Source organism: Calonectris borealis, chromosome 6 (genome assembly GCF_964195595.1).
Source record: "Calonectris borealis chromosome 6, bCalBor7.hap1.2, whole genome shotgun sequence".
Taxonomy (NCBI): domain Eukaryota; kingdom Metazoa; phylum Chordata; class Aves; order Procellariiformes; family Procellariidae; genus Calonectris; species Calonectris borealis.
The window spans coordinates 2,468,251-2,495,026 of NC_134317.1; the positions used below are offsets into that span (position 1 = coordinate 2,468,251).

Below are 26,776 nucleotides of genomic sequence, written 5' to 3' on the forward strand. Positions count from 1 at the left end.
TCTGGGTTTCCAGACAGGCAGGTATTTCCTGCACACCCCTTGGTTCTGATCCATATCAGTTCAAGACCTGTTGCTTCTCAATTAAAGAAACAACAACAACAACAACCACCGAACAAAAAACCACCCTAGGTCATAAACAAAATGTTAACAGTTCTCTTAATGCGTTTTCCTCATTATTAACAAACGCTTTTGCTGATCTTGGAGAACTGGAATGCCATTTTATAACAGGAGGATGTGAACAGGTTTATTCAGTCCACGAGGTGGCAGGATGAAAAAGCACTAGTAGGTTTTAGGTGCAGCTTGATCTCATTAAATCTAAGGTCAAGAAAACATTCAGAGCAAAAGAAAGAAACTCTTAAAACTTAGTTACTGCTTTAAATAAAGAAAAATGTTTCAAAGTCTGAAAAGTTCTCAAGAAATAAAAATAATTAATTGGAAACTCAGGGCACGATTAAAACAGAGGTAGCTTTAATGCTGCTTCAGACTGAGGAATTTAAACTGAAGTTAAAAACATGGAGAATGATTTGTGTTCATCAATTCAAAACAGCACAGTCTTCTTACAACCCGTGTAAACAACATACAGCATTTTGACAGTATCTTCTGAACGGATTTGCTGGTACTCGGTTAGCAATTTCTTCTGATGCTTCGTCTCACCAGTTTTATTATCACTACCAAGACTTTCATTTGATTCTTTACTTAGTGAAATTAGAGAAGTGACAAAGGACTTGAACATCTCTTCTCTGGATGAGGAAACCCTGACAAAATGCATTCAGCAGTTTATGATTCATCTCACAACAAAATTATGATGATAATATAATTGATTCTGTGCTGTTCATGCTGCTTCCCAATCTTCTCACTTCAGACAGTTACATGGGTGGCTGCTAGGCCATCCACAAGATGAATTTATATCTTAAAAATAAGCTTACTCTAAAGGCCTTTTGAGTTCAGGGGAGAGTTAATTAAAAAAAAATAACGTGTAGAGAACAGAAAGAAACAAAGCAACAATCTAAAAAATAAATATGTGGAAATCAAGGAAAATAAGGAGAGAACAGCATATTAAATTTAAAAATAATTGAAATGGTCACACAAAAAGTTTGTTCAAATGGTGCAAGAAATGAGGAGCAGTTTATATAGAAAAATAGTTTTTAAATCTTTGGCAACAATGAATTCTTCAGATTTTTACAGTACTTGTAATCTAAAAATAGTCTTCTATTATTCATGTAAGTATATTTTATAATTTATTTCCTAGTATACTTTATTAACAAAATTTATATAAAAGCAGAAAATAAAAAGTCAGAAAGGTATGAAGAAAATGTCTTATCTGAAGAAACAGATATCTGAATTGGGTTCTAAAACATGTTTCCTAATGAGTGTATCTCGTTACTCTGCTCACATAATACCAAATTTTCCAGATAAGAAGTTTGTTTTTCCTTGGGATGTTGTATTCTTTCCATCACTTGACTTTGAAGGCATGTCCATAGTAATATATCGAATTTGAAAACCACCAGCAGTCACTGAGGCATCAGTCAAAAACTTCAAGGTCATAACATTGCCTGGGACAAGAAAAAGAAAAACAAAGGTTACATTTTTGGGTGGCATAAAAATGTGGTATTTCAGAGTTATTTTTAAAGTGCTCTTTCTTGCTTGCTTCTGAGATCTTCAGCGCAATCCACCTGGTCTGTCTACTTCTGAGCTGTGGCCTGGGAGGATTATAGTTCCATTAGCCCCATGGAAAACCAGGCAGATTTTCATCAGTTTTCTTTGTTTGCAGAGCCCCGAGGTTGATAAAGTTTTGCTGTACCCCGTGCTTTCTGCAAAGCATTCCCCGTTCTTTAAAATGCTGCTCCGCTTCACTCTACCTGTGAAATGTCACACTTCATGTGTGAGACACGTCTGGCATAGAGCCTCATGGATCTCTAGGTGACACAGGGGTGAGGCTGCTACATCACACTCCCGTGAGTGTCATCTGCTCATCTCCACCAGGCCCATGTAAACCAGGAGATCAGGGATGGCACAATTCAGCTTTTCTGTTCTCTTTCTGCTGATGACAGCTGTGGGCTGGAGTGTGGTGACGTGAGTTTCTGCACAGACCACCCACAGACTGTCCCAGGGAAGATGGCTACTTCCTCACACAGGTAGCCCGCGTGACATCTGTGCTACTGCTACTTTGTGACGCTTGAGCAAAGAGAGGTGGAAGTGGCTTTGATTTACATGTAATCAGACCTTAACCTGCTATTTAAACAAACACACAGAATAATGTCTACAACCACCTTTAGAACTGTTCTTGCAATCCTTGCTCTTCAAATGGGAAAAATTGGTGCCTGAAGATTGTGTGCATAGGTAGGGCTCGGTTACTGATTATAGATCTGCTGTATAAAGACACTTGTGTGAAAAATCCTTAACGTGTAGGTGTACTACCTCTGTAAGGCCAGCAGGATACACCCTGATTGCCTTCTAACTAGACTTTTTTTCTTTTATGTTTCTTTAGAAGTAACTGCATTGATGAAAGAGCATGCTAGCAGTTTTGAATCGCAGTTTATGACATGCTGGCCATGAAGCAGAGATTGTGTCTTTGGACATCTTCACCATATATTATTAGAAAGTATGGTAAATCACAAAAGGTGATTTTGGCTGTTTTTTTTTTTTACCATAAAGAGCGCAAATATATTACCTGTGCTAATGATATCATCTGGCAACTCATCTCCACAAAACCTGGGAAAAAAAAAAATGGTCATGATTAAACGACACAGCAAATATGCCATACCCCTGCTATATGGGGACCTATACTGAACGGTGGCTGTCAGGCTGTACTCTCCTTTGGAGCTGTGGCTCATGGGGAGCTGTGGCTCATGGGGCTAAATCGGTTATAGGTATTCAGTTCAATGGGTCTTGCAAACATTGGGAGACCGAGATCTTGATAGCGAAGAGGAAACCACAAGGTTTCCAAGCTATTGGCCAAACTAAAGAGCACTTCCTAGTTAGCATAAGCCCACACTAAAATACTAGATACTAAACCCCAGAGTTAAGAATTTTAGGAACCTTGATTCACTGTTACAAGCATTTCCCTGTCCTTAAAGAAAAAAATATATGTTAAAGCAATTGCCTAAAGGATTTTTGTCATTATCTTATAGTAAGATTTAGGGGAGGGAAAAACGCAGGAAACATTTTTCAATATATGCAGGAAATAAATCATGCAAAACAAGAAAAAGAGCAATTTAACACGGCGTTAAGGAAAAGAACAATGGCCCAAGGCTAAGAAAGGAAGAACATTGTCAAGAAAAACATTTAAAATTATCTGTAAAGGCAAAACAAATGGACTATATCCTTGCTTTGCTACACATGATTTGTAGAGAGGATGTGAAAAATAGCAGGAATTGGGAAGTGGTTTTTATCACTTTTTCTGGTTTATTTTTTGTTCTGGAAAATTGAGATACTTCATACCAAAATATGACTGCTAAAGGACAAGCAAAAATATGATATCGAAGAGAAGAACGTGAGAATTAAGCAAAGAGGGAAACTAAATCTAGTAAGAGAGATGATATGTAACACTTGTTCTGTTCTGATATTGTTAGAAAATACTTTACTCCTGTAGTGAATAGTAACTTAATTTAATACATTTTTGCTAACAGTTCAACATCCCACCTCCCTGCTTTCAATTAAAGCAAATACAAAATACTGTTTGAGATTGCTAGGAGTTCTTCCAGTAAAATAATAGGCAATTAAGATAAGCAGCTATCTAAAAAGTCTTGTAGCTTTCTTTCACGTAATTTAACAAAGCAGAAAAGGGCAAAGCGCAATTCTCTGAAACTCTTTACAGGCCTGTGTTAATGACAGTAAAGTAAATTGCCAGGAAAGATAAGTCAGGTACTATTGCTACAAGTATTATGGGCATTATCAGAGGTGCTAATTGGATAAGGTAATACAGTGTTCTTCTGAAGTAATGTTCTGGGGAAAAAATTAAATCATTTGATTATTTGCATATTAAAGCTGGAATTGCTTTACCTGCCCACAAAGCCATTGATATCATCATAGCTATCATAGATTTCCAAGAAATCAGCCATACAAGCAGTGTCGTCTTCAACATCAAACTCTAGAAACTGTAGATGAATACGTTGTCCATAGTTTACTCTAATATGCCAATAGCAAATTTGGTCATTTTCATACTCATTTGGATAGCCTGGTGACTTAAAAACATGTTTTGAATCTGTGAAGACTCCACCACATTCTTTTCCTAAGAGAAAAATAAAAACATCAGAGTTTAAGTATTCTGGATATGGCTATGGTTTAAATCTTTGTACACTTTGACCCAGCAGATCTGTAGAAAATCACATAGGAACAACCAGTGTGATAGCACTTTTCATATATTTAAGCACTTGGCATTCACAAGAAAGGTCAGTCATTCCTAGCGTTTGGGAGCAGTTATTTTGGAAACAAGAGGCATGATCCAAAACTCACTGAATTCAGAGAAAAAGCTTTCATTGACTTCAGTGGACTTTGGGCCAGAGCTAAGTGTTTTATGTAAAAGGCATTTGGGGTTTCTGGCAATGTCAAACTGTTAAGCTTTATAGCTGTAGTTGCAAGTCACCCTGGCATTCAGTTTCATCCTTTCTCCTTCAAAAACCTCTGCAGCTCTTCACTCTCTTTGGAATGTCTCCTTTGGGACAAAAAACACTCATTCCCGTTTGATTCAGTGGCCATTTGAACTTCACCAGCTCCCTGGCAGTGGGACCAACCAATCTGCCTGACTTCAGGATTTGCCATAGTCCCCCAAGTTCAGACTTGGGGGAGAGGGAGGTACTTTCTAAGGGTGACTCAGGGCACGTGAGTTAGGAGCCTTAAGCTGGATAGTGTGTTTGACCCTCTTAGCCTGTGTATCGTCCACAAGTCCTGTAGTTTTCAGCTCCAGATCATTGCTAGGTTGGATGTACATTTCAAACACGCAAACAGTTCCACAAGTTCCTCTTGACATCTTTAGCATCCTAGACAAGAGCATAGGCTCAATTCAATCAGAGATTTGTCTTTGTCCCCCCAGGCTACTTGTCTCCCACCTGCAAACAGACAACTCTTGCCAGGCTTTGCGGCAGACTGTCCATCAAGCGTGAAAACATATCCTTTTAATGGGAGAGGCTCAAGCCGTCTGCGGAGTGTTGGCAGTTCTGATTTCCTTTTGTCCTCTAACCAAACAGTGCATTTGGAAAGTCACTACCTCTCAGCCCAGAGGAGAAGGCTGACAAAGGAGAAAGTCGGGCTGACAGTTTACATGCAGTAATAATGAATGCAGTAGTCTCTCCTGCAGTTCTCTTTTTATGCTGAACATCTGTGAATGTCCCCCACCCCACAGAGCTATTTGATTAACAACTACCCCGCTAACATAAACAAGCTCAAGCGCTGTGAGCACAAACAAAATGTGCACAGCTGTACAGACGTCACGGACAACTCCAACTTCTGGCTCTGCCAGAGGGGGTAGTACACTTGGAGTAGTAGGAAAGCCAAGCAGTGCACGAAGTTAAGCTTTGCTTTTCTTGTTGGTGCCTACTTTTTCTGTCTTCCCTGCTATATGAAGTGATACCAAGCTAAACGGAAACAGCGGCCATGTCAATATTTCAGTCACCTGCAGTGAATGGAGGGGAATGGAGAGGTGTCCTGAATCTGGTAAAGTCTTGTCAGTCATGTTTGAACCGGGTCTCCAGACCTGCTCTGGAAATCCACTTTTCTCCATCTAGTTACACATGCACGCACACACACACAAAGGCACTGCTGGGAGTGGGATCTGTCAGGCGTTTCAGTCCCAGGCATGCATTTTCAAGTTCTATCTCAGGCACAAGAAAGAAGGAATAAGGGTTAACACTAAATTTAGCCTGTTTACAGGCAAAATATCTGGAAGATGTTCCCATGTTAAACACCTCAGATTAGTTATTTAAATTAAATTGTAGGCTAAATGTAAACACTCATACAAAACAAGACATTCGCACATCACGTTGGAAATATTACTTACCTTTTTAATCAACAACAGCATATAATTTCATTTTTAGTTTCTGAAAGGACTTTGTTTAGGCCCAGTTATATATGGTACAATGCAGTGCAGAGACACTGAGCTCTGAGCAAGCCAGATCAGCTATAGGTAACAGCAGAGGGGGCTTGGTGCAAGGCTCCAGACAAACTTGTATCAATACGCCCCCCTTCTCAGGCAGCATTTTGAAGCTAACTCGTTCAGAGCCTGGGTGCCTTTGCGCAGCCAGATAGCATGGCGTGTAGCCATAATCTTAGACCCAAACAGCCATGGGTTGTTTTCAAACACACCATTAGGGTTGTAGCAGTAGGCATCCCATCTCTCGCTTCTGTTGAGGCGAATCCCGTAATCAACAATACCAGTTTTTCCAAAGCCACAGTTGGCTCCAGCTTTTACTATGGGATAACCAACTCTGCCCTTTGCCATCCAGCCAGCAGCACACACATGGAAACCTGCGACAGGGAGAAAATGAGACATGGATGTGATAAATCAATCCTAGGCAAGAAACTTTGCTTTTTATTCAAGTAAGTAAAGTCTTACTCAAGCTGATCAATGACTTGGGTGCAATTGGCCTAACAGAAATTGAACTACAGGAAAGAACAGTACTTTGAGAAGATAATTTTAAACACAGAATATAAAATTGCATTGTGTTCTCCACAATATGATTATTGGTTTTTCATTTGAAAACAAAAACCAAATGCAGATGGACTATGTAGTTTCCTGGGTAGTGAGTTTTAAGTGCTGTACCAGCGTTTGTAATCAAATTATATATTGGATGAGTTATTTAAGTGTGTTCCTCGTTTCCCTTTTGAAGACATACAAATTTACTCAATCACATTTCAAGAGTTTGCAGCATTAAGTTCTGAGAATGAATAAAACACTACATAGAAAAGACAGCTAAGAAAACAAAGTATTTGCTTAAAATACTTGCAATTAAATTTAAATACCTGAAATGCCTCAAGTATGTCTTGCTAAACAAAAAGATCCTGTTAATGCATTTTGTGGCTGAGAACTTAAAAACAATAGCCAAAGAATGCACTGTTATTCACTGTCTGGTAGAGACCAATTCAATGTTTTCACCGAGACGAACTGGAACATATTTGTGGCGTTCTAGGACTATGAGCTACTCAGAAGAGACAAAAGTACCCTTTTTACATGTGTGCTGGTGCTGAGAGCCAGCTTCTGACTCAACGGCGTAGCCTGCAAATTTCTAGAGTGGAGGATATTTTCCATTGTTTTCCTAATGCTCTGAATGAATTAGTAATTTCTTATTAGGAATCAAATACAAATACAGTAGAGCCTTCACTCAGCTCCGCTTTTCACTCCAAGCACACCACACACTCTCTGTCAGAGCAAATATGGCTGGAATAAACATTATGAAAACATCTTGACTGATGATATGAAAAATAGCAATGCACATTTACTGTAGAAGCTCCCTGGGGATAAACGCCTTCCTCTGTAGCCCCCAGCAGCATCCAGGTGCTGTAGCTGGGGAGGTACCATTGCTTCCCAGCTCAGCCAGACGGCTCTCCGCTGGGTGTTGCTGGTTGCGGGACTGTGCTGCACCCAGAGCTCAGGGGGATGCGTAGCACTGTGCAGATGTTATCCCTGACAGCTCTGTAGGTAGCGCGGTCATGCTCTGTTACTGAGGGGGAAATTGCATGCGACTTGGGCAAAAATCCAGGGAGTTTACAAGTCTCTCAGTCCCAGAGTTCATAACAATAAAACTACAAGACCGGCAACATTATGAACGAGCAATGTGAAAAGCAAACAGCCATGATTCTTTTCGAACCTATTTTTCTTGCCGCCTCCAGCTGCTGATACGTGGCTAGATGTCCTCCCTCGTATTCACAGACTGCTTTTGCTTCTGCATAGGTGAGCTGGTACTTCCCAGAGCGTGACTCCCTGTGATACACTCCAGCTGCTCGTTCTGTGGGACCAAAGCAATAAATGATTTCAGTATTGTATCTCTGGCCCACCTCCGGGGTGCTCTCATCGCCTCCAGCAGTTTCCCCAAGACCTGCACTTTGGGCTACTGTCCAGGAGAGAAGAGAAGCAAAACGTTCAGCTAATAGCTGTGCCACTTGGAAAGTGTCAGGAAAATATGTCCCTCCTGGCCCAAAGGCACGTTTTTGCAACCCCAAGGTACATTTTTGTTTGGGAGAAGTTTTGAACAACAGAGCTAGTCAGAGCTTGGTGAGTTTTTGAACAACAGAAAATCAACAAACGCGGGGAAGGACTCCCCTAGGACTACTCAGAAGGCAGTAGTTATGGGAACGATCGGCTGGTGTCAGCATCACTAGTTCCCTGTATCCCATCTGAATCAGGGGAAGTTCCTTCTGGATTGCTATCACAGCATACTTTTGGATGTAACTTTCCGTGCCTTTGTAAGATGAATCAGAGCTTTGTTTTGAATCTCCAGAGAAGTTAAATCAGAGCTACTTGGATAGAGGACAGGCAGAAATTAAAGGGAATAAAAATGTGAAATAAAAATATCTGAGCTTGTGTCACAAAGGGCAGGACCAGAACAATTGCTGGCTGACATTTTTGCTGCACAGAAAATTAATACACTTTCTTCATTATTTTTTTCTTTGCTTATGCAAGTACAATATAAAGCAGCTTTCCAGGGAAACCTAGAAACTGCCAGTACTACTACAAGTTTTATAATCTTTTCATGTTGCACTTGTCTGATGCCATATGTATGGAAATCTGTCTCAGAACCAATCTGCATATCTAATCTGAATGGCATTTTTGTTTAGATCTTTCTTACATTTAGTATAATCAGAGAAATATCTGTCTGTAGCTATCACTGGTCAACATAACTGAAAAAAGATGCAGAACAGGAAGCTTTTTTACAGTGGTTATTTGTACCATGGGAAAAAAAGAATGTCTTTTCTAGGGACATACTTAGAGTCAGTAGTTTTGGCTAGGTTAGGATATTTAAAAAAAAAAAATGGTCACCACTGAATTGTGGTTAGCAATGGTGAGAACCCTTATTAGACAGAGAATGACGTTTGCCAATGTAGTTTTTGGACCCATAGTCACTGGCCTTCCGCCCAGTGAAGTAAATGATATTGCTGACAATAGTCTCAGAAGACTGAGAGCTGCTTTCTGTAACGTCGCTGGGAATGTCACTGGCATGGGCATGGGATAACATACATTCTGTGGAAAAATCTTTCCGAAGAAGCCACTTCCATTGCAAAGAAGAGTCACAACAACTAACAGCTGGAATAATGGTATGCTATATTTTTTAAAAAATCAATTCTAATTAAAAATTTATTCATAGAAAGTATTATTTTTCATTCACTCAATAGTCTATCATGTCTAACCTGATAAATCCACTCACTGCTTCTTTACAGTATGATTGCATTGGATTCAGTACGCATGAATTGAAAATCCGAGTACTACAGAAAATAGCACACCATTTAGCCTCACTGCACACTCAGGGGACAACCTGGAATTGACGTTATTGATCACTGCAGCTCACGGGGAAGGGAACTGAAAGGTGAATTGAAAAACACAGACTGTAGTTCTTGGGATTAGCTGAGCTGCTCCACCTACACCGAGTCAAAGAGTAAGAGGCCGCTGAATCCGAAGGTTTGTCACCTTTGCAGAGGTGACCAGTCACAGCCAAAGCAAGAGCAGTCTTAAAGCTTATTGTCAGTGATGTTTGCTGGTAAAAGCCCCCCTCGCTCTGGCAGCCATCTTTGCAAGACCCACCCTGTTCCTTCGCTGGAACTGCTGCTGGGTGTACCACTAGGGATTCGGGGGGAATTGCCAACTGTTCGGACTCATCACTCTTGGAGCTGACAGTAAAAACACATCATTTTTAGTTGTTCTCTTGACTTTCTCACCTGGCGATATTGTTTTCAAATCTTATCCCTTAAAAGGTATCTACCCCCACTTATTGACGCTAAAATGTCACTATGGACAGGCATCATGTTTTTCAGAATGTTGCTGAAAAGACCTGCTCTTCACAGTTCCTGCAAGGGCTGCTCTACCAACAGCAGCACCACTGAGTCTTCGTGCAACATCTTGGCGGGTGGTGTTGTCCTGCTGAGAGCAATCGCCAATCTCTATCTCTGTTACTCCTTCGTCAGATGGCAAAAGGAGCCTTTGGAAAGGTGGACCGCACACATGTACTCCACCGAGCTGTGAGATTTGATGCTGGCTCGGTGTGTCAGTTTAATGATACAGTATTCCCTAACAGTATATCCTAATTAACTGATCAGATCTTTCACTGGCATTTTTTCCCCCTCCCTCTTAATTACATTAGGGGCTGTGCAGCAGATAAACTGCATCAGCAAAACCAGACCTAGGTCAAAGCATTGTACTTATTGACTTAATATACATTTACATATTTATGTAGATACACATATACACATATTCACAGTCATACATGAACACACACACACATGAATTACTGTTAGTCTTTACGGAGGCGATATCATGGCCGTGTAGATAAACCTGTATGAAATTTTGTTTTCACTTGCAAGCACGAGCGCATGCCTACCACTGTAAATGCGTACCGTTCATATACCATGGGGCCAGCACTACAGAGTAGGACGTGTCCCAGCCTCAGCTGGGCATCTTCTCTCAGGGGGGATTCTGCTTGAAGGCTGCCCTCTTTATCTGACCTGTCTGACATCTCCTCTTCCTGGACAACAGTGAGAACTTTCAGCAAAGTTCGTTCTTTCTTTGCCTGAAAACCTGCATATTGGGACTGTTCTCTCAGGATTTCTCCACCCACTTTTCTTCTCTGGTTCTTACTCAAAAGGTCATGGGTTACATGGCTGACAGGACATGTTTCTTCCAACTCACATTTCTTAAAATCTCTCCTTGAAGTCTAGAGACAGCAGGATCCTGCGAGGACAGTGACCCTCTACTCACCCACAGCAGCAGGACATGGTAAAATGTAGCCAATCTCTTCTGCACAAACAGAACAAGCATGAAATTTGGCATAATAAAGTACCTCATTATGCATGACACAAATACTAAATGCTAAATAAAAAGAAAATACTTAACGTTTAAGCAGAGGATGGCCATGTAGAGTTAGTGGCACGGGCCTCTGCTAACACGCATGGTCATACTCAGAGTACTCCACCAAATGGGGTAGGTATGGCCCCTAAACCCCACTGACACACGGTGTGCCAACGGGGATGAAATTCTGAACAAAAAGAGTGCAGCGGCTGTCCTGGGAATCCTACTTTGTGGCACTAAGAACTGGCACTCAAATAAGCGTATGAGCATATTTGGGCAAGGCTGCTCCAATCCTCTCATCAGTTTACAATAAATCTTTGGTTATAATGTGCTTGTTTCAAAAATGAGCAACAGTAAAATTCCATTCACACAAGAAAGACATTAACAGGAAGGTGATGCAGTCAGCTGCAGCAGGACTGCATGCTTACTGAGGAAACAAAAGATGTTTTGTAACAAGAAAAAAGGTATAAGACTTGAGCATTTCTAGACTGCCAGTAATTCAAGATTTTATATTTGTGCTAATGATTTGCGAGGAGGAAAGGTAAAATGAAAAACTCCCTTCATTTTCAATTTGGTCTTGATAGTGCTTTATCAGAAGAAGAGGAGATAAGCAAAGCTCAGATGTCACTGCGCACTCCTAGGTTTTACTCAGGGGAGGGGGTCTTGCTTTAATGCTCGTGCATAGTGAGTATAATATTGGGGTTACTTGTTTTACTGTTTAAGTTACACTTTTTTTTTTTAAATACAAAGGTACATAAATTGGATGGCTGTGATTTTGCCAAATATTTCTTCGTTTATATATAATGTCACTGAATTCCATTGGTAATTCAATTAACTACATTTTGAGGTTTGTTTCAATAATTTTATTGCTGTAGTTACACTAGATGGTGCATTTCTAAAGGAGCTTCAACAGAGTCCTGGAGATAAGAAAGCAGAGTGGTTAATTCAAAGTTGCACACTGTGCTTCCAGATTTTGCACGTGTTTATTTAGAGCAAATCATCAGTTTTTACCCCGTAGTTTATTTTTATTTACTCTCATGGTAAATGCTAAATGTGTAGCAAAACATAATTTTATTATGCATTCCAGTTAACACTCTGTTTCTTCATTTTAAAGAATTAGAAAATTTTTTCTTCAAATTGACTTAAATTCATAAAACTGCTTAAATGATCACTGTTATCACAAATTCACATTTATGTTGTAGAAGCCCCTAAAGGCTGCAGCCAGGGTGGCTGGTTGCGGCAGTCATGTGGATACGCCAATATTTGCAAATAAAACACCCAGGACCCGTTCTCTGTCCATGAGTGCAAGTGGCATGGTGTATGCCTGAGCCCTCTTCCCCATCATCAGGGTGGTCTCATCCAGGGATAGTCCGTGGCCCAGCTCTCCCTGGCGCTGCACCTGAGTGCTCTTTAGAAGACTGGCTGAGAGCAAAACTGTGCCAGGGAGTGAGAATGGGTGAACCACAGACAGGACCTGTGCAGAGCCATGTGCTGTTCACTTGTGCAGGGACAGCCTGTACAGGCTACAGATAAACAAGGGGCCTGACTCAGCACGCCCCTTTGCTCTTTGCTCTGACCACATCCCTTTTATACGAGAATACCCACCGCAGCCTGTATCAAATTCAACTTCTCTGCCCCTACTATGAGGGCTTAACATAGCCTCAGTCCTACTTATCTCCTGTGTCTCCTTACTGTTATTCCAGCCAAGAATACAAGCTTTGCTTGTTTCTCACACAAACCTCTTCTCTGTCGTCCTTTTTTTGAACAGCAGCCACTTGAGGTGGTGCATGAAGCTGCCAAGCTGTCCTCCCTTGGAGCTCCCCCCGACCTGAGCACCTTCAGCAACTATGGGACACAGCAGGCATGTTCCAAGTTTAGAAGGAAAGTCATTAAAAATGTGCAGTCAAATGGAAAACAATATACATCACTTCTCCTTCTCATTTATGTTCCTGTTAGTTTACATGGTCCTCTGAGAAGGGACTGGAGTCACGTTGTTGCTGCACCAGCTAATAGAGTGTGGCCCCAATCCCTCATGAAACATCTGAGCACAACAGAAACGTGTACCGGCTACAGGAATTCCTTAAAATCCTTAAAGAAATATGCAACATTCTAGAGAGGATAAAGGCTTTTGTAAGTGTTTGTCTATAAAATGCAGCACTCGGTGCATGGTTTTGTTTTGGCATCCTTTCTGTGACTATATTCTGAATGTATTTTTCTGTTGTACTGGATAATTATAAAGATCTATAAAAGAACTCTAAGAGCTATTTAAACCCACTTGAGGTATAAGAAACTATTCCCACAGCATTTTCTATAGCCCTTTTGAAATCTTCTCTCCACTGTTTAATGATGTGAACAAACCAACAGCCAAAACATACACATTTCTGTACTTTCCTAGAAACCTAGGAAATATTATCGCTATTATTTCCAGATCATTTAGTTTCATATGTAGGACCCCAGGCATTTGAAGTATGTTCATGCAGAAAGTAATTCATTCCTTTGGCAAATGTTTCTTTTCATACTCGTTTTCGTTCATTAGAAGCAACTGTTATTTAACGCTGTTTTCACTTTACCTCATGCTGTAGGAAAATACATTCAGATGAAATATGCCATAACTATTTTTTACTGCACTTCAGAGAAATAGTAAAAATAGTAAGCTCCTAAGGGCAAAACTCACAGTCACTACTCAGATAAAATGATCACAGATTTCAATGCAGGATTTTGCTAATATTAATGCATGGCTCAATTTTGTATTGCTAGGTGCTCATCTTTATACTGTTAGACAAACACAGTGACTTTTGCAGCAAAACATTCATGATTACATTATTTCTTACCTAACCAAATAGAGTTATGCAGCACTCCATCCTTGAATCCCCATGCTTGAGCCTTGTCCCACAGCAGAGCAGAAAAGAAAATTAGTGCAATCATCTCTTCCGAACTATTAGGCTGTAAATATTCCCTGTTAAAACACTCAGGGTAACCTCTTCTAGCAGCTGGCTAGATCTATTGGAACATCTGGTAGCCAGATCTTAAATAGTGCTTTCAGCTGTGAGGTCAGCAAGCCTGCTCCAATTGTGCTTGCTGTAGTATTATTACACAATTAAATGTGATGTCTGCAGTCGTCCATGTGACTCACTTTTGGCTCTCTTGATTCCCAGTGTGTCCAAGAAACCATTCTATCCCTCACTACTGCAGCACACATGAACACTTTTCAAGCCAAAGTCTGTTCATTCTTCAGCACTCACTGCCTTCAGATTCCATAAAACAATAAAACCAATAACCAGTCTATCTGCTTATAATGTTTCTAGTCACACCATTTACGGGACCAAAGAGAATCACACATAGTACCTCTCATTCTCATTTAAACATTCTGTTCTTTCCTACATAATTTGGATTTAATTTCACAGTGACCTAATCAATGAAAAAATGTAAGGAGAATATTTTGCATTGGCTATTTGAATTCAGTTTCCCTACATGGAATCTGTAATTGCAAGTCAAACTCCCAGATCAGCATAAAATGCAAGTGTCAAAAACAGATGCTCTTTGTTCTGCAAGTGGGAAATAAAGCTCAAATCTTCCCCTCCAAACCACAGTTTAAAATCTGATTCATAGCGTGACAGCTGTCTGCTTGTCTTCCCTCCTGGCTGCAAGTGAATACTGCAGCTGCTCCTTGTGGATGAGTGGGAGAGTAGAAAGGGGGAAAGATGAGAGTATGGAAAATGGTGTGGTGCTCCACACTCCTGAGCAGCCGTTGGAAGACTCTGCTCTCCAGTTCTGATAACATTTGTAACTTCTGAGTCAGAAGCTATAGAAAAAGATGTGCTCATGACCATGAACACAATCAATTAAAATAACTGAAAAGGAAAGGGTGGAGGACTCTGTGCCTACTCAAAAATATTTTAAATAGGTGACTGTTGTACCAATGAGGAAGATATTCTTCATCGCTCTAGCCTTAACGTGAAGTGATGAATGCCTAGCTACACTGTATACACAGACACACACACGTATTCCTCCCATCTGCAACTCAGGCAGATGCTGAAGGGGAGATCTGTGGGGAAACGGAGTCGAGAGCGAGCCTTTCCCCTGCATCAGAGTAACAAGGCATCTTCCACCAAAATACCAATGTCTCGACCTGTCACTCTGAGCAAACCCGTTCTTCCAATGAAGTTCACCTACACGTACATTCCTGTTGTGCACACCCATGCCTTACCCATTCGAATCTGAACCTTCGGTGTGCAGCAGTGGGTGTACAATGAATGTAAGTCTTCTCACTCCTGACAAAGCTCATGTGCACTCTGATGTCAAGGCCTGGCACTGGGACCTTCCAATCAGGTATCCCAGAGAGCTGATGACAGCCCGCTGGCTCCCTTTGACCAGCCTGGGACATTCAGGGCTCAGTGGCTTGTTGTCCTCTTTCCTGCCGTGCTAGCGAGCTACCGCAGAGTGGGATGCTGGCACCAGGGATATCGCCTGCCAGCTTGTTCACCAGTCTCTACCACACTGATCGTCCCACCACACTGCTTGTCCCACCACACTTTACAGCTCCTCTGTCAGCAAAACAAGAAAGCGCTCTAGAGACTGGTCTCATTGCATAGAGGTAGGAGCCCCACTCTGTTCCTCCTTTCTAGATTTGAAGATTGGTGCTTTATTTGTACTTGTTTTCTACTTTAATGCCCAATGGATAAGAGTCCAAGCTTTTTGAATGAGACCTAATTCAACATTATTCTGTGAAAGCATATTGGTAGAAGTCTGTTGCTTTCTAAACATTAATATCCAAGACATGTATCTGAAGTTACCTGGGATATGAGTTGTCAAGATGGCAGTATAAACTTTTGGGGTGGTGGTGAATGGAAGAGACAGTGCTGAGTGCGTTGCTCTGGAGCATTCATTTCTCACTAGCTGAAGGAGACTCGCACTTAGCCTTTGCTGTTTGGGAGTTGTGACATATTCATGGTATCTTCTGGGAACCTAGAAACAATAAAGAGGCATGAGAGAAGGAATGGAAACCAAAGGAAAGTGAAAATTCAACAGCAATATCATTCATTGGTAATATAAAAAGACAAATTACTGATTCAGATGAAGAGAATCGTCTCAGACTGACGCTAAGATTTCTCCTGAAAGAAGTATGATGTGGATGTCTTCCTCTGCACAGAACACCTTTTCTCTCTGCCATTCCATGCGAATTCCTCTGGGTGATATTGCAATGTGAATTGATAGCTTAATGAACTTATACCAGAGCCAGATGTCTACACCACAGGGAATTGTTCTGTTGTGTGGTAGGCGGGTGCCAAAAATGTGTTAATAGTGACTAACTCATAAAAGCAAGCAGTGCATACCAACTTGGAGATGATTTGTAATAGACTACCATGCTGAAATTCTTGAGAAAGACACTCATGCAATAATGAATAAAAAAATATTTTTAACTGAAGTTAACTGTTACTGGTGAAAGGCCTCAGTTAGAAAAAGCAACTTAATAAATAAAGGACATAAAATAACAAACAGTTCTAATAATGACAGTATCTGACAGCATCTCTTGATTTATACAAGGTATAATGTTTGAATGAATATATTCATTCAATATGGAGGAACTTTAAGTCCAAAGAAATACAATGGCTTATGAGTCATAGACTCACAGAATAACTGAGGCTGTAAGGGATCATGAGAGGTCATCCAGTCTTGAAGTCAGGATTCAGATGTCCATCATAATATCCTCTGAACAATCCCTCAAATGAATAAACTTCATCTTTGTTGGACGGTAACAAAAGCTCTGCAGGGTTCAGTACATGTTTTATAGTGAAGAGTCATTGGGTATGGTGAATATTTAGATACCTGAGGAAACAACCTAATGTTTGCTATTGTGTTGCACATTAACATTAGACATATGCTCCAGATTCAGCCTAGGCATAAGTCTGTGCAACTTGCAGTGTCAATAAAGTAACACACTCAGTCCTATACATCTGTCTCTCAAGTGAGCTGGAAAGGAAGGTTTTCATCTGCAAATCCTAGCAGAACCTCTCACCAGCAAGGAGATATTCCACAGCTGTATGTGGGCACTTTGAGACATTCATCTAACAGTATTTTCTTAAGTTTTCTTCCAAGTTTTCCACATTTAAATATATCCTAGACAAATCTTATATAAATTGGGAGGGGAGGGGGGCACTTTCCTTAACTCTTTCCATACATACACGTTAAGAAATACTGTTTGAGAGTTATTCTGTGGTTTTGACTAGCGTTCGAAGTGAACACCTAACTTGGTAGTTCTCAAGCTGTGGTGTGAAGCCCACAGTGATATAAAACTAATTGCAATGACAGAGAGAAAAAACAATCCAGTAGCTCAATGGATGAACCACTGAGGATGAAGGAATTTTAAAAAAATAACAGTAGTGTATGTGGGTCATGAATCTGTTTTCCATTAATTTACATATTAAGCACCTAGACTTTTCATTTTTCTTCTAATTATAAATGAATGAAAACAGTGAAAATATTTATAACTTTTGTATTCTAAGACTCATACATTACTATTGGTGGTATAGAATATATTACAATTATATTGTTTATAGCTTTGAGAATGATACCAAGAATTATGTATTTAAGTGGAAAGACATGCAGTGAAAGGTCTTTCACTGGCAGTTTTTTTGTAAGAAACTGTAATCTCATTCAGAAAAAATTACTTGGTGGAAAGTGTAGGAAAAAGGAGCGCAGGGAAAAAAGATAGCAAAACAACTCAAGCTAAGTTTTTCTTACAAAAGAAAACTAAAATAGCTGATGTGAAAGGGGGGAATATGACTACACTGACTGAATTTACATTGTGGGAAACCTGAGAATGGAAGAAGAGCTAAAGAAAGGAAAAAGCCCAACAATAATATCATCCCATCCATTCCCATCCCATCCCATCCCGAGTTAAATTTAGGCTGAAAAGCAGAAGACAATTTCAAACCAGAGAAGTTTCAGAACACCCAAACAAACAGAACACCTAACTTATTTTGAGATAATGTTTGAGGAGGAGCTTGGATTTGATGTTCTTTGAAAGAAGGCCACTTCCAGTGCTATCTTATTTTTATCTAATTTTAAACAAATTTTATCTTGTTTTAAACTTCTTGTTTTTTCATGAACTGAGCTGTCAAGGTACAAGTTGAAGGATTTTCCCACACTCCAGGACCTCCATGGAGACCTTAAGAACCATCAGATCCCAACCATATGCCACATGGCAGAAATAATTACACCTGAATTATTCCTGGCAGATACTTGTGTAGCCTGTTCTTATGAGCCTGCAGTGGTGGCAATTCCACACCACTTCTGGTGCTTAACTCTTCCTAACATTTTAAATACCTTCCTTAACCAAAATACCTTGTATTAACTAAAATCTTTCCTGCTGCAACTTCAGCCTATTTCTTCTTTTTGCTCCGGCAGACTAAAGTAACAGATTCTTTACTGCCTCTTCGTCGCAGGAAGGTTATGTTACAACTGTTACTGTCTCTTGCTTCAGGTCTCTCCTTAAAAATAAACAGGCTGTTCTTTTCATCTTTCCTGTAGGTCATATTTTCTAGACTCTTGATCATTCTTGTTCCTCTCCCCTGTACTCTTTCCAGGTGGCCTGCATCCTTCTTGAAGCGTCATGCCAAAACTAAACATAGTACTCCAAGAAAAGACTCTGCAGTGTCAGATAGCGCAGAACTGCGTCATATATTTTTCAGACGACATTTCGGTTTATATCCTATATTTATATCCTATTTATATCCTTTTTATCCTAGTCTGACATTTGCTGTTAGTGAAATTTCCTTTAAAAATAACAAGTCAGGTTTTTTAAATACCTGTTTCATTTAAAATGCCTTTGACAAGAAGATGCTTTAAGTATGAAAATGCATCCAAAATGAAAGAAACCAACGAGATTTGGTAGGCCTACCTGAATATATTAACCTGTTTTTCCAATCTCTCTTTTCTTGTATGCTTTCTGTTTCAATGAAAGCTGAAAAGTGTTACAGAAATGGTGTATTGTAGAAAAGAGTTGATGAAACTCTTACATTTACCTTTTGGACTAGTGAGAAACTTAATTCCCAATGAATTTACAAAACAGGTTTTCTAAGTTGTCACACATTCGTTATACTTAAAGGAAAGACAGAAAGAATTTCTAATCAAATTTCCTAACTTTTTCTGTCCCCTATATGCTTCAGATTATGCAATTTTAGAAGAATTTTATAACATGAGAACTTATTTGGCCAATGATTTTACTATTTATTGTCACAGTGTTAAGTTAATCTTTCAGAGAGTATTTTGTCTTATAACTAAATATTTTAAAACTTACTTTGTCTTATAGTCCAATTCTCATTGAAATCAATGCCCATTTTTATCAGCAACATCAATGAGATAAGAATCAACCATTCTGTGTAATGGTGCTTTAGTTAAAAAAAAGCAAACAAAAAACTTCATGTGAAAGTAGATCAAACCAAAAACATTTGGGATTATTAAAAGCAGATGTTAGGAGAGTATAATGGATTCACTTATAAAAAATCTGAACACTTGCCAAGTTAAAATATTTGTCAGTTGAAGTCCTATAGTGACAGTAATTCTAAATAAAATAGTTGAACCAATCAAAATTAAAAATATATACAGATATAAAATTTACAAGCGTCTCATAGATGTTCTTCTATGTTTACATCTTTAAACTACATAAATATATAAAAAAAATCACATTACCGTTGTAAACACAGTTTTTAGAATATGATACTGACGAATGGGTAATATGGTAAGGGGATGCCAAGACAAATAGGCTCCAAAGATTGCCAAGAAACTCCTAAAAGAAAAAATAACTTGCAACTCCAGCCATTGCAAAGCAAACTGCAACAATTTTGGGGGTGTATATGTGTGTGTATGTGAAAATATTAATATTCAATTGCAAAATTAATGTATGCCAAGAGTCAGATGTACAGAATTTAGTCCCTCAGGCCCATAGTTAAGACACTTGAGTTTTGTCCACTGAATACTAGACATCAAACAGCCAATGTAGTAAAAAACATGACCCAGGCTTTGTTCTTCCAGCGTTCCTAGAAGAATGCTTTTCTCCTCCTCTTGGATGCAAGGAATATTTAGTTTTCTAGCCAAAGTGGAGCAGCTTTAAAGGGAAATGCTAAGAGGGAGTTACCCCAAAATATCTACAGCCTGCTGACTGGTGGCACATGCCCTTTATGGCTAAGCTATGTAGGTTCAAATATCCTCAAGCAGATGAAAACATTGAACCTATGTTTCGGAAGCTGTTACCCAGTGGTGCCATTACAGAAAAGTTTTCCTGTCTGCTGGGAAACTGAACTTGGTTCAGTGCTCAGAGGAAGATCCTAGGGAGGGTTCACGGTAGAACCACAGGTACAGACAGAGACCTGTTCCTCCATGTTCCTGCAGCTGGTAACACTGAAATCACATCTGACCTCAAAGACAAACAGTTTGGTTCCCTGCCTACCAAAATGCTGTTTTATCCAATCAACTAAACGTTTATGCTATGCTGAGCACCAGGATGTGCTCAGACATTAAGAAGACTTAAAGGATACATACATGCCTGTAATATGCACACAAAAGACGTAATAATCAGAGGTTTAAAAGATGATGTGCTTCTTTTTAGTAAACACGTCCATAAAAATATTAGTGTCTGGCAAACTTATATGAAACGTCTAGTATTTACATTACAAAAATTTTTAAAAAGATTGTATGTTAACTATGTTTTACATTGGTGAAAGCAAGATTAGAGCCAAATCACTGGTGCCCATTCAACCACATGGAGACAATTTTTGCAAGAAAGACTTCGTGTTCAAGCAGTTTGGGGAAATCAGCATTCCTGTAAGCTTACATGCTTTAAAAAATGGGTAATTCTAAGAAATCCTCCCATGTGTGAAATAGTAGAGATAATTATTTATGCCTACAAAGGACAGTTAATAAGCTGCAGTGAATAATTACTTCTGCAGAAAGGAAAAAATGTTTTTCCTCTCTGATGGTTTATGTATCTACACTAATTCTGTGACTACTCAGTTTTGTGGCACCGTGAGAGTGATCCCTGTCCTGGCAACAGTTAAAATACACCAAGTGGACAGAATGAACTAATAACTAAATTAAAGAGGACAGTAAAAATTCAGATTAGTCACATTACATTTTCAGTGAGATATTGCACAAGTTGTTGCAAAATTGACAGAGTATTGCCTACAAAGTAAACACTTAACTTTACTATTTTAATTATTTTTTCTTTGTAATTAAAGTAACTAAGCATTCATAAGGGCTTGTTTTAATCTCCTATGTTCAAATTATTTCATTGGCATACAACACAGCACAGGTATTCACATTATCTAATTCTAAGCATCTAATTCAAGTGTGTGAATTAAGAGCCTTTCCCTTAAGTGAGCCTCCAATGGGCATTCAGAGCATGTAAATGCTGAGTATCTGACCACTGTTTTTCACCTGTTTTACTTTAAATCCCATTCATTTGTCCATCTCATAATGTCTCAGATTTTAAAAATTATTTTCATACCCTAAGATATACATAGGCAGATAGTGAATTTTCAGAAGCAAAATACTCCCACGAGTTTGTGCACAAATACTTTCAAAAATCTTGCCAGGTACCTAAATACTTTGGAAAAATTGGCCTTTAAGTGGTCATCAAAATGTCTCCTGCTCTGTGTTCTTAATGCATTGTTTCTGATTGATATTCCTGGTAGATAGATTAAAAAAGGAATTTATTAGACCCAGGGTGGAACTGAAGTGGATAGCCCAGCATTGCATCACTCCACCCTAATCTCAGTACTTCGGAAAACCTGGAGGCCACTGAACTCCTCATGCGTTTTACCCAGTGGCTACAGAAATACCGCTATGTAAAATGCATAGAGTCTGGGGCAGGTCCTAGAACCCAGGGCAAAGGGGAAATCCCTAAATCACTAGGGGCTACCTGTCCAGCCTCTTTCTTCCACTGTTTCCTTCAGACTCCTTGAGCCTAATGCCTCCTCGCTGCCCTGGGTTGCAGCATTACCGCACCGCCAGCGGCTCGTTTTACAAAAAACAGGCTAAGGTCTGCTTTCCTCTTCAGAAGCGCGCATACCCGTGCCCACTCTGTGACTCCCAAGTGGACGGAGGTCACCTGCTCAGAACTGCAGACCAATGCCCTCGATCTGGAAAAGGATGTTTATGGTTTAGGACAAACCTCTCCCCATGCGGCGTCCTAGGCCGGTTTCCCAGAAAGCCGTCACCAGGCTCACCAGGCGCTAGTACTCCCTTCAGATATGCTCTGGAGTCAAACCTCGTCGCTCATCTGGACAGCTTCAGCATTCTGCACTTCTCTGTTTTCAAAAGCCGTACGCCATTACTTACTCCTTCTCTCGATTTCTCCCTCTGTAACTTTTCATTTGCTTTTTTATTATCTCACTCCTCATTTTGTGTGGTGTGTCAGATTTTGTAATTGAATACAGGGATCTTCCACAGGGATGTCCTTTGGTAAACCAAATGTTAGCGTACCATCCTAGACACTGGCATGGTAGTGGCAGAATCTGTCCTTGGTCTTGCAGCCCCCTTTTTAGCTCAAGGGCAGTACCTCCCGTCCCATAAAAGCTAACCATACACATCAATCTGCTTTGCAGTATTACGCTAAATTCCTTTCTGAAACCCAAATAGATGAATATGGTGATAACATACTCAGTGGATTAGTCCCAGCAGTCATTGCTTAAGATGTCCCTTTATGTCTGCAACACTCATTTCCTACCCCACTGCACAGTCATTTTCTCTCCTCCCTCCTGCTGTCTGCTTCAGCTTCTGTCTTTTCCTAACGCCATGGTGACTCAGTATTTTACTAGCTTTTTTTGTGTTTTTCGTTTAGTATGACGTATTATCTCTCTCACCCATTTTCTAACCTTCTGTGAAGAGTTAGGCTATGGATTTGCTTATATGCGTGGGCATAGTTCACATCCTGTGAGCTCAAGAGAAACAAGCTGGTGTCTCTGATCATTGCCTTGCGCATGCAATACCGTGATTACAGCATTCAGTATGGTGCTAACTAATATTCTTGGCTTTGTGTCATAATCCTGGAAATGCCCAGTTGCACAAGTTGGCTGGAAATGGTGTTATAATGGTATGGATTATTCCTACTGCTTCTGTAATGACAACACTTGGAGTCTTTCCTCTAGGTAGTCACTGACAATCACCATCAGCATCTTCATGAAAGGAATGACCTGCTAGCAGTCTAGACCTATAAAAGAGGCAATCCCCAGCTTTTGCAGTCTGACGTACAACAGTACCGAGTAAGTTATTTGCTGTGGATAACATCACACTTTCCTCCTCTAATCATTCTGTGTTTTATGTATTTATTTATTTCCCGTGGCTGTGAGCCACTGTCTCCTTCCCAGATTATTTAGATGTACGTGTGTTTTTATGGAGTTGGTATTCTCCTTGCTTTACTTCTTTTTTTAAGGTATATTTTCTTTGTCATCTTTCTCATTATGAAAGAAAGGGGACTATCCTATCCCATAGTAACATCTCTCCATTAAGTCATTTTTACATGATTGTGGTCTCAACCTCCTCCACTTTACACGTTTATGAAAGTGCCCTTTTGCTTTGTTCACATACTTGGCAGATTGTGACTTACCATATTTTATTTTTATAGTAGTTACTTGTCCTTGTTTTTCATGCTCTGACTGTGCTTCTCTTACTCTGCCATCTCCCAGTTTTGGGCTATCTAGCACACCATCAGAATACGTCACTCCTAAACAACAAATCAAGTAGGCAAAGCAATCCCTTTCGGAAGAGATTAATTCAATTGTACAAATACGTCTATGAATTATAGTTCTTTTAAACCAACGTCATATACAATGTGTCAAAAATGGATAAAAATAACCCAGCTAATTGCTGTTAAACATTCTTAGCCATTCTGAGGCTTCAGCAGGCATTATAGCTGCTGCTGTGTTTCTCTGTTATTTACAATATAATTGATTGATACTCATTTGATATATATCTTGCTAAGAAAGAACCAACAGTAAATATTACTAAATACCACTCCAGACACTGCAGAAAAAATATCAAAATGGGAATATAAACAGAAAATTTGAATTTCTTGCCACTTGAAGATGAAAAGGTAAAAAGGGAATTCTTGCAGATCTAACGAACAAGTCAGAAAGATTTCTTTTCTCAGTGTAAGGAGTCTTCAAATGGTACTTCAGAAAGTGCCTTACTGGCATATGAATTTCTGCACTTAAAGATGTATATACATGAGTATACAGTTTTAGAAAAACTTTGCACTATCACAAACCCAGTGTAGCTGGTTCAAGTGACAAAACTGTGATCTGTATCTGGGCCAAAGGCTGTCCTTGATAGCATTGCCACAATGGATTACCCTAATGAAATTAGGCTAATTTTTGGTTGCTTCTTTGTTACTCATGCTTTCCTCATTTTTTTTCATATATGTGCTTCACACAGGTGGCATACGTGTGGGTTTTGCTACTCAGTTGTTTGCAGAACAGCTCCAGGTATGTTATAGGAATCCCAGCCCAACTTCAGCAGAGTGTTTTAAAAGCTATCAAGCAGGCAGTGTAAGTAGAAGGACTGCTGGCTGTTATTCCACAAACTGTATGCTCTGTCCTCTCTGAATATTAACAGCTGCATCAAATAAAAAAAATCAATATCCCAAATTTAGAGCACTGTAATGAAGCTATAGAGCTGAATGAATCATCTTTCCCCAAAAGCTAGGATGATACAAATCTTACTGAAACTTTACTGCATGTTGAATATCGTACACTTTGATGCAAGACAGTTATTGCCTGCACACTTATACTGGGAAAGGTAATTACTGAGAAACATTTGTGCAGAGATCCAAGTAAAGAAACAAACCCCATGAATTTTCTGTTTGCTGGCCAAACACAAAGAAGAAAAGATAGAAAGGAATAAAGTTTTCTGTTTTTTCAAAATCGAAAGTGATTTTTTAGGGAAACAGATAATTTTGGGTCAAGTTTTTTATTTTGTTTGATTTAAAGTACTTAATTTTCATTTCAGGTTTTTTAAAAAAAATTATGAAATATGGCTATTTTCCAAAATGTCTGAAATGAAAAATCAAATGGTTTCATTTTGAAAGAGTTGATACAAATATTTGAGCTCCTTCAATATATTTTCTTTCTTGCCACAACTGTTTTTTACCCAAATTTATTAACAGTTTTCTCCTCCCTAAAACTGTTAGTCAGTTTTCTGTGGTGAAATAATAAAAATACAAATTCATTCACTGTATTCTAAGGCTGCCTTCAGCTGTGAATAACATCACTAGACATTTTTAATGTTGATTTAACATGTAACCGTGATGACTTGTCAGATCTAAAACAGAGTATCAGGGAATATAAGCCATTTATTTAAGAGCTGGACACAGCAAAGTATCTTCAGCCAGAATCAGTGTCATAAAAAAGAGTGTTTAAAAAAAAAACAAACTGCAAAAACTAAACAGAGGTCTTAGAGTTAGTAACACTTCATTTGGAAATGAGCTGGGTTAACAGCTGCTGGGTCTTTATCTTTATGTGCACGAGCACAGGAAGAAACTGAAATACAAGTTCATCCAAAACAATTAAACCCTGGGTTATTTTGGGGAAAAGAAAAAAAAGAAAGAAAAAGAAAAAAAGGAAAAGGAAAAGAAAAAGAAAAAAAGGAAAAGGAAAAGAAAAAGAAAAAAAGGAAAAGGAAAAGAAAAAGAAAAAAGAAAAAGAAAAAAACCCAACCCATGAAATCCTATATATACATACCCTGGAAGGCCTGTCTGTGGAGATATCTCTGTGGAGAAGGAAGTGGGATTTCCACAGAAGAATAGGAGACAGCCGTTAGTCAGTCCTTGGCTTCACATTGGGCCTTTCAATAAAAAAAGGGTAAAAGAAAATGAATTACATGCAAATATCTGCAGGCAGTCTATTCAGCATTCTGCAACTTGGGCTCTGCCAAAAGACTTAAGGATGGAGGCGGAAGTTGGAAAGAGAAGTTGCATTCACTAAAAATTTGAGCTTTTTGTTTTTACTTACTTAACAATTTTCCCAGTTAGGTTAGGTTTGTTAAAGCTTACAGAAGATAAGACTTGGAATATCAGTATATAATTTACTAAATCCTAGGGTTTGTCTGAATTGGGGATTGAGATGAACGGACCAAAACAGTGGTGTTAATAAACTAAACGTAATACATTCAATTCTCATTAACAGTTTTTCATGCAAAGTGACCTTCCTTCACCATTTAGAGTTCTGAGTTTTTCCAGTAATATGTCAAGGCCAAAGCCTTTAGTTATTCTTTACTTTACTTATTATTTATTTTATTTCCCAGAGATATCCTCTACATAAGCAATTCTTATGTTTTAACTTACACGTATTTACTTTTTAATTTGTCACAGCTGTACCATGGCTTTCTGTTTAAGACAGGACCTTATTTGCTTTACACTCAGTAAGTGTTTCTTTCATGAAGCATGGTATGCATTAAATAATTTTTGGAAATTAAAAAAAGGGGGAAACCTCACAATCTCTTTCAAAAAGCATTTCCAGAGACTAAGGCACTTATTTAAACATTCCCCAAAAGATTACCTCGATAGAGTATTCTTTCAGAAATCCTGCTGACTACAAAGTCTGGCAAGAAACAGAAAAGATCTTTTTTTTTCACATGGACAATTTCAGAATCTGCCATTCAGGCCAGAGACAGACCAAAGAAACATTTTGCCCTCTGTTAGAGTCCATGCTATGGCCAGTGGTTAGTCTGGGACGCACCTGGGATTTTCAGAGGCAGTGTTTTTTATTCCTAAGGAATATAAACAATCAATTT

General features: G+C 39.2%; 1 protein-coding gene across 2 annotated transcripts; it reads right to left on the minus strand.

Moving 5' to 3' along the window:
* Positions 1-446: 446 nt before the first annotated feature.
* Positions 447-23,986, minus strand: TNFAIP6 (TNF alpha induced protein 6). 2 transcript variants are annotated; one of them, XM_075152675.1, is made up of 7 exons: positions 23,595-23,986; positions 15,784-15,955; positions 7,803-7,940; positions 6,301-6,462; positions 4,003-4,231; positions 2,672-2,712; positions 447-1,553 (listed from the first exon to the last, which is right to left on the minus strand). In XM_075152675.1, exons 1-7 carry the CDS (start codon positions 23,595-23,597, stop codon positions 1,390-1,392), a joined length of 909 nt encoding a protein of 302 aa, XP_075008776.1. In that variant the 5' UTR covers positions 23,598-23,986; the 3' UTR covers positions 447-1,389. The 2 variants fall into 2 exon arrangements, with proteins under 2 accessions (XP_075008776.1, XP_075008777.1); XM_075152676.1 differs by lacking the exons at positions 15,784-15,955; positions 23,595-23,986 and adding an exon at positions 13,822-15,124.
* Positions 23,987-26,776: the final 2,790 nt, after the last annotated feature.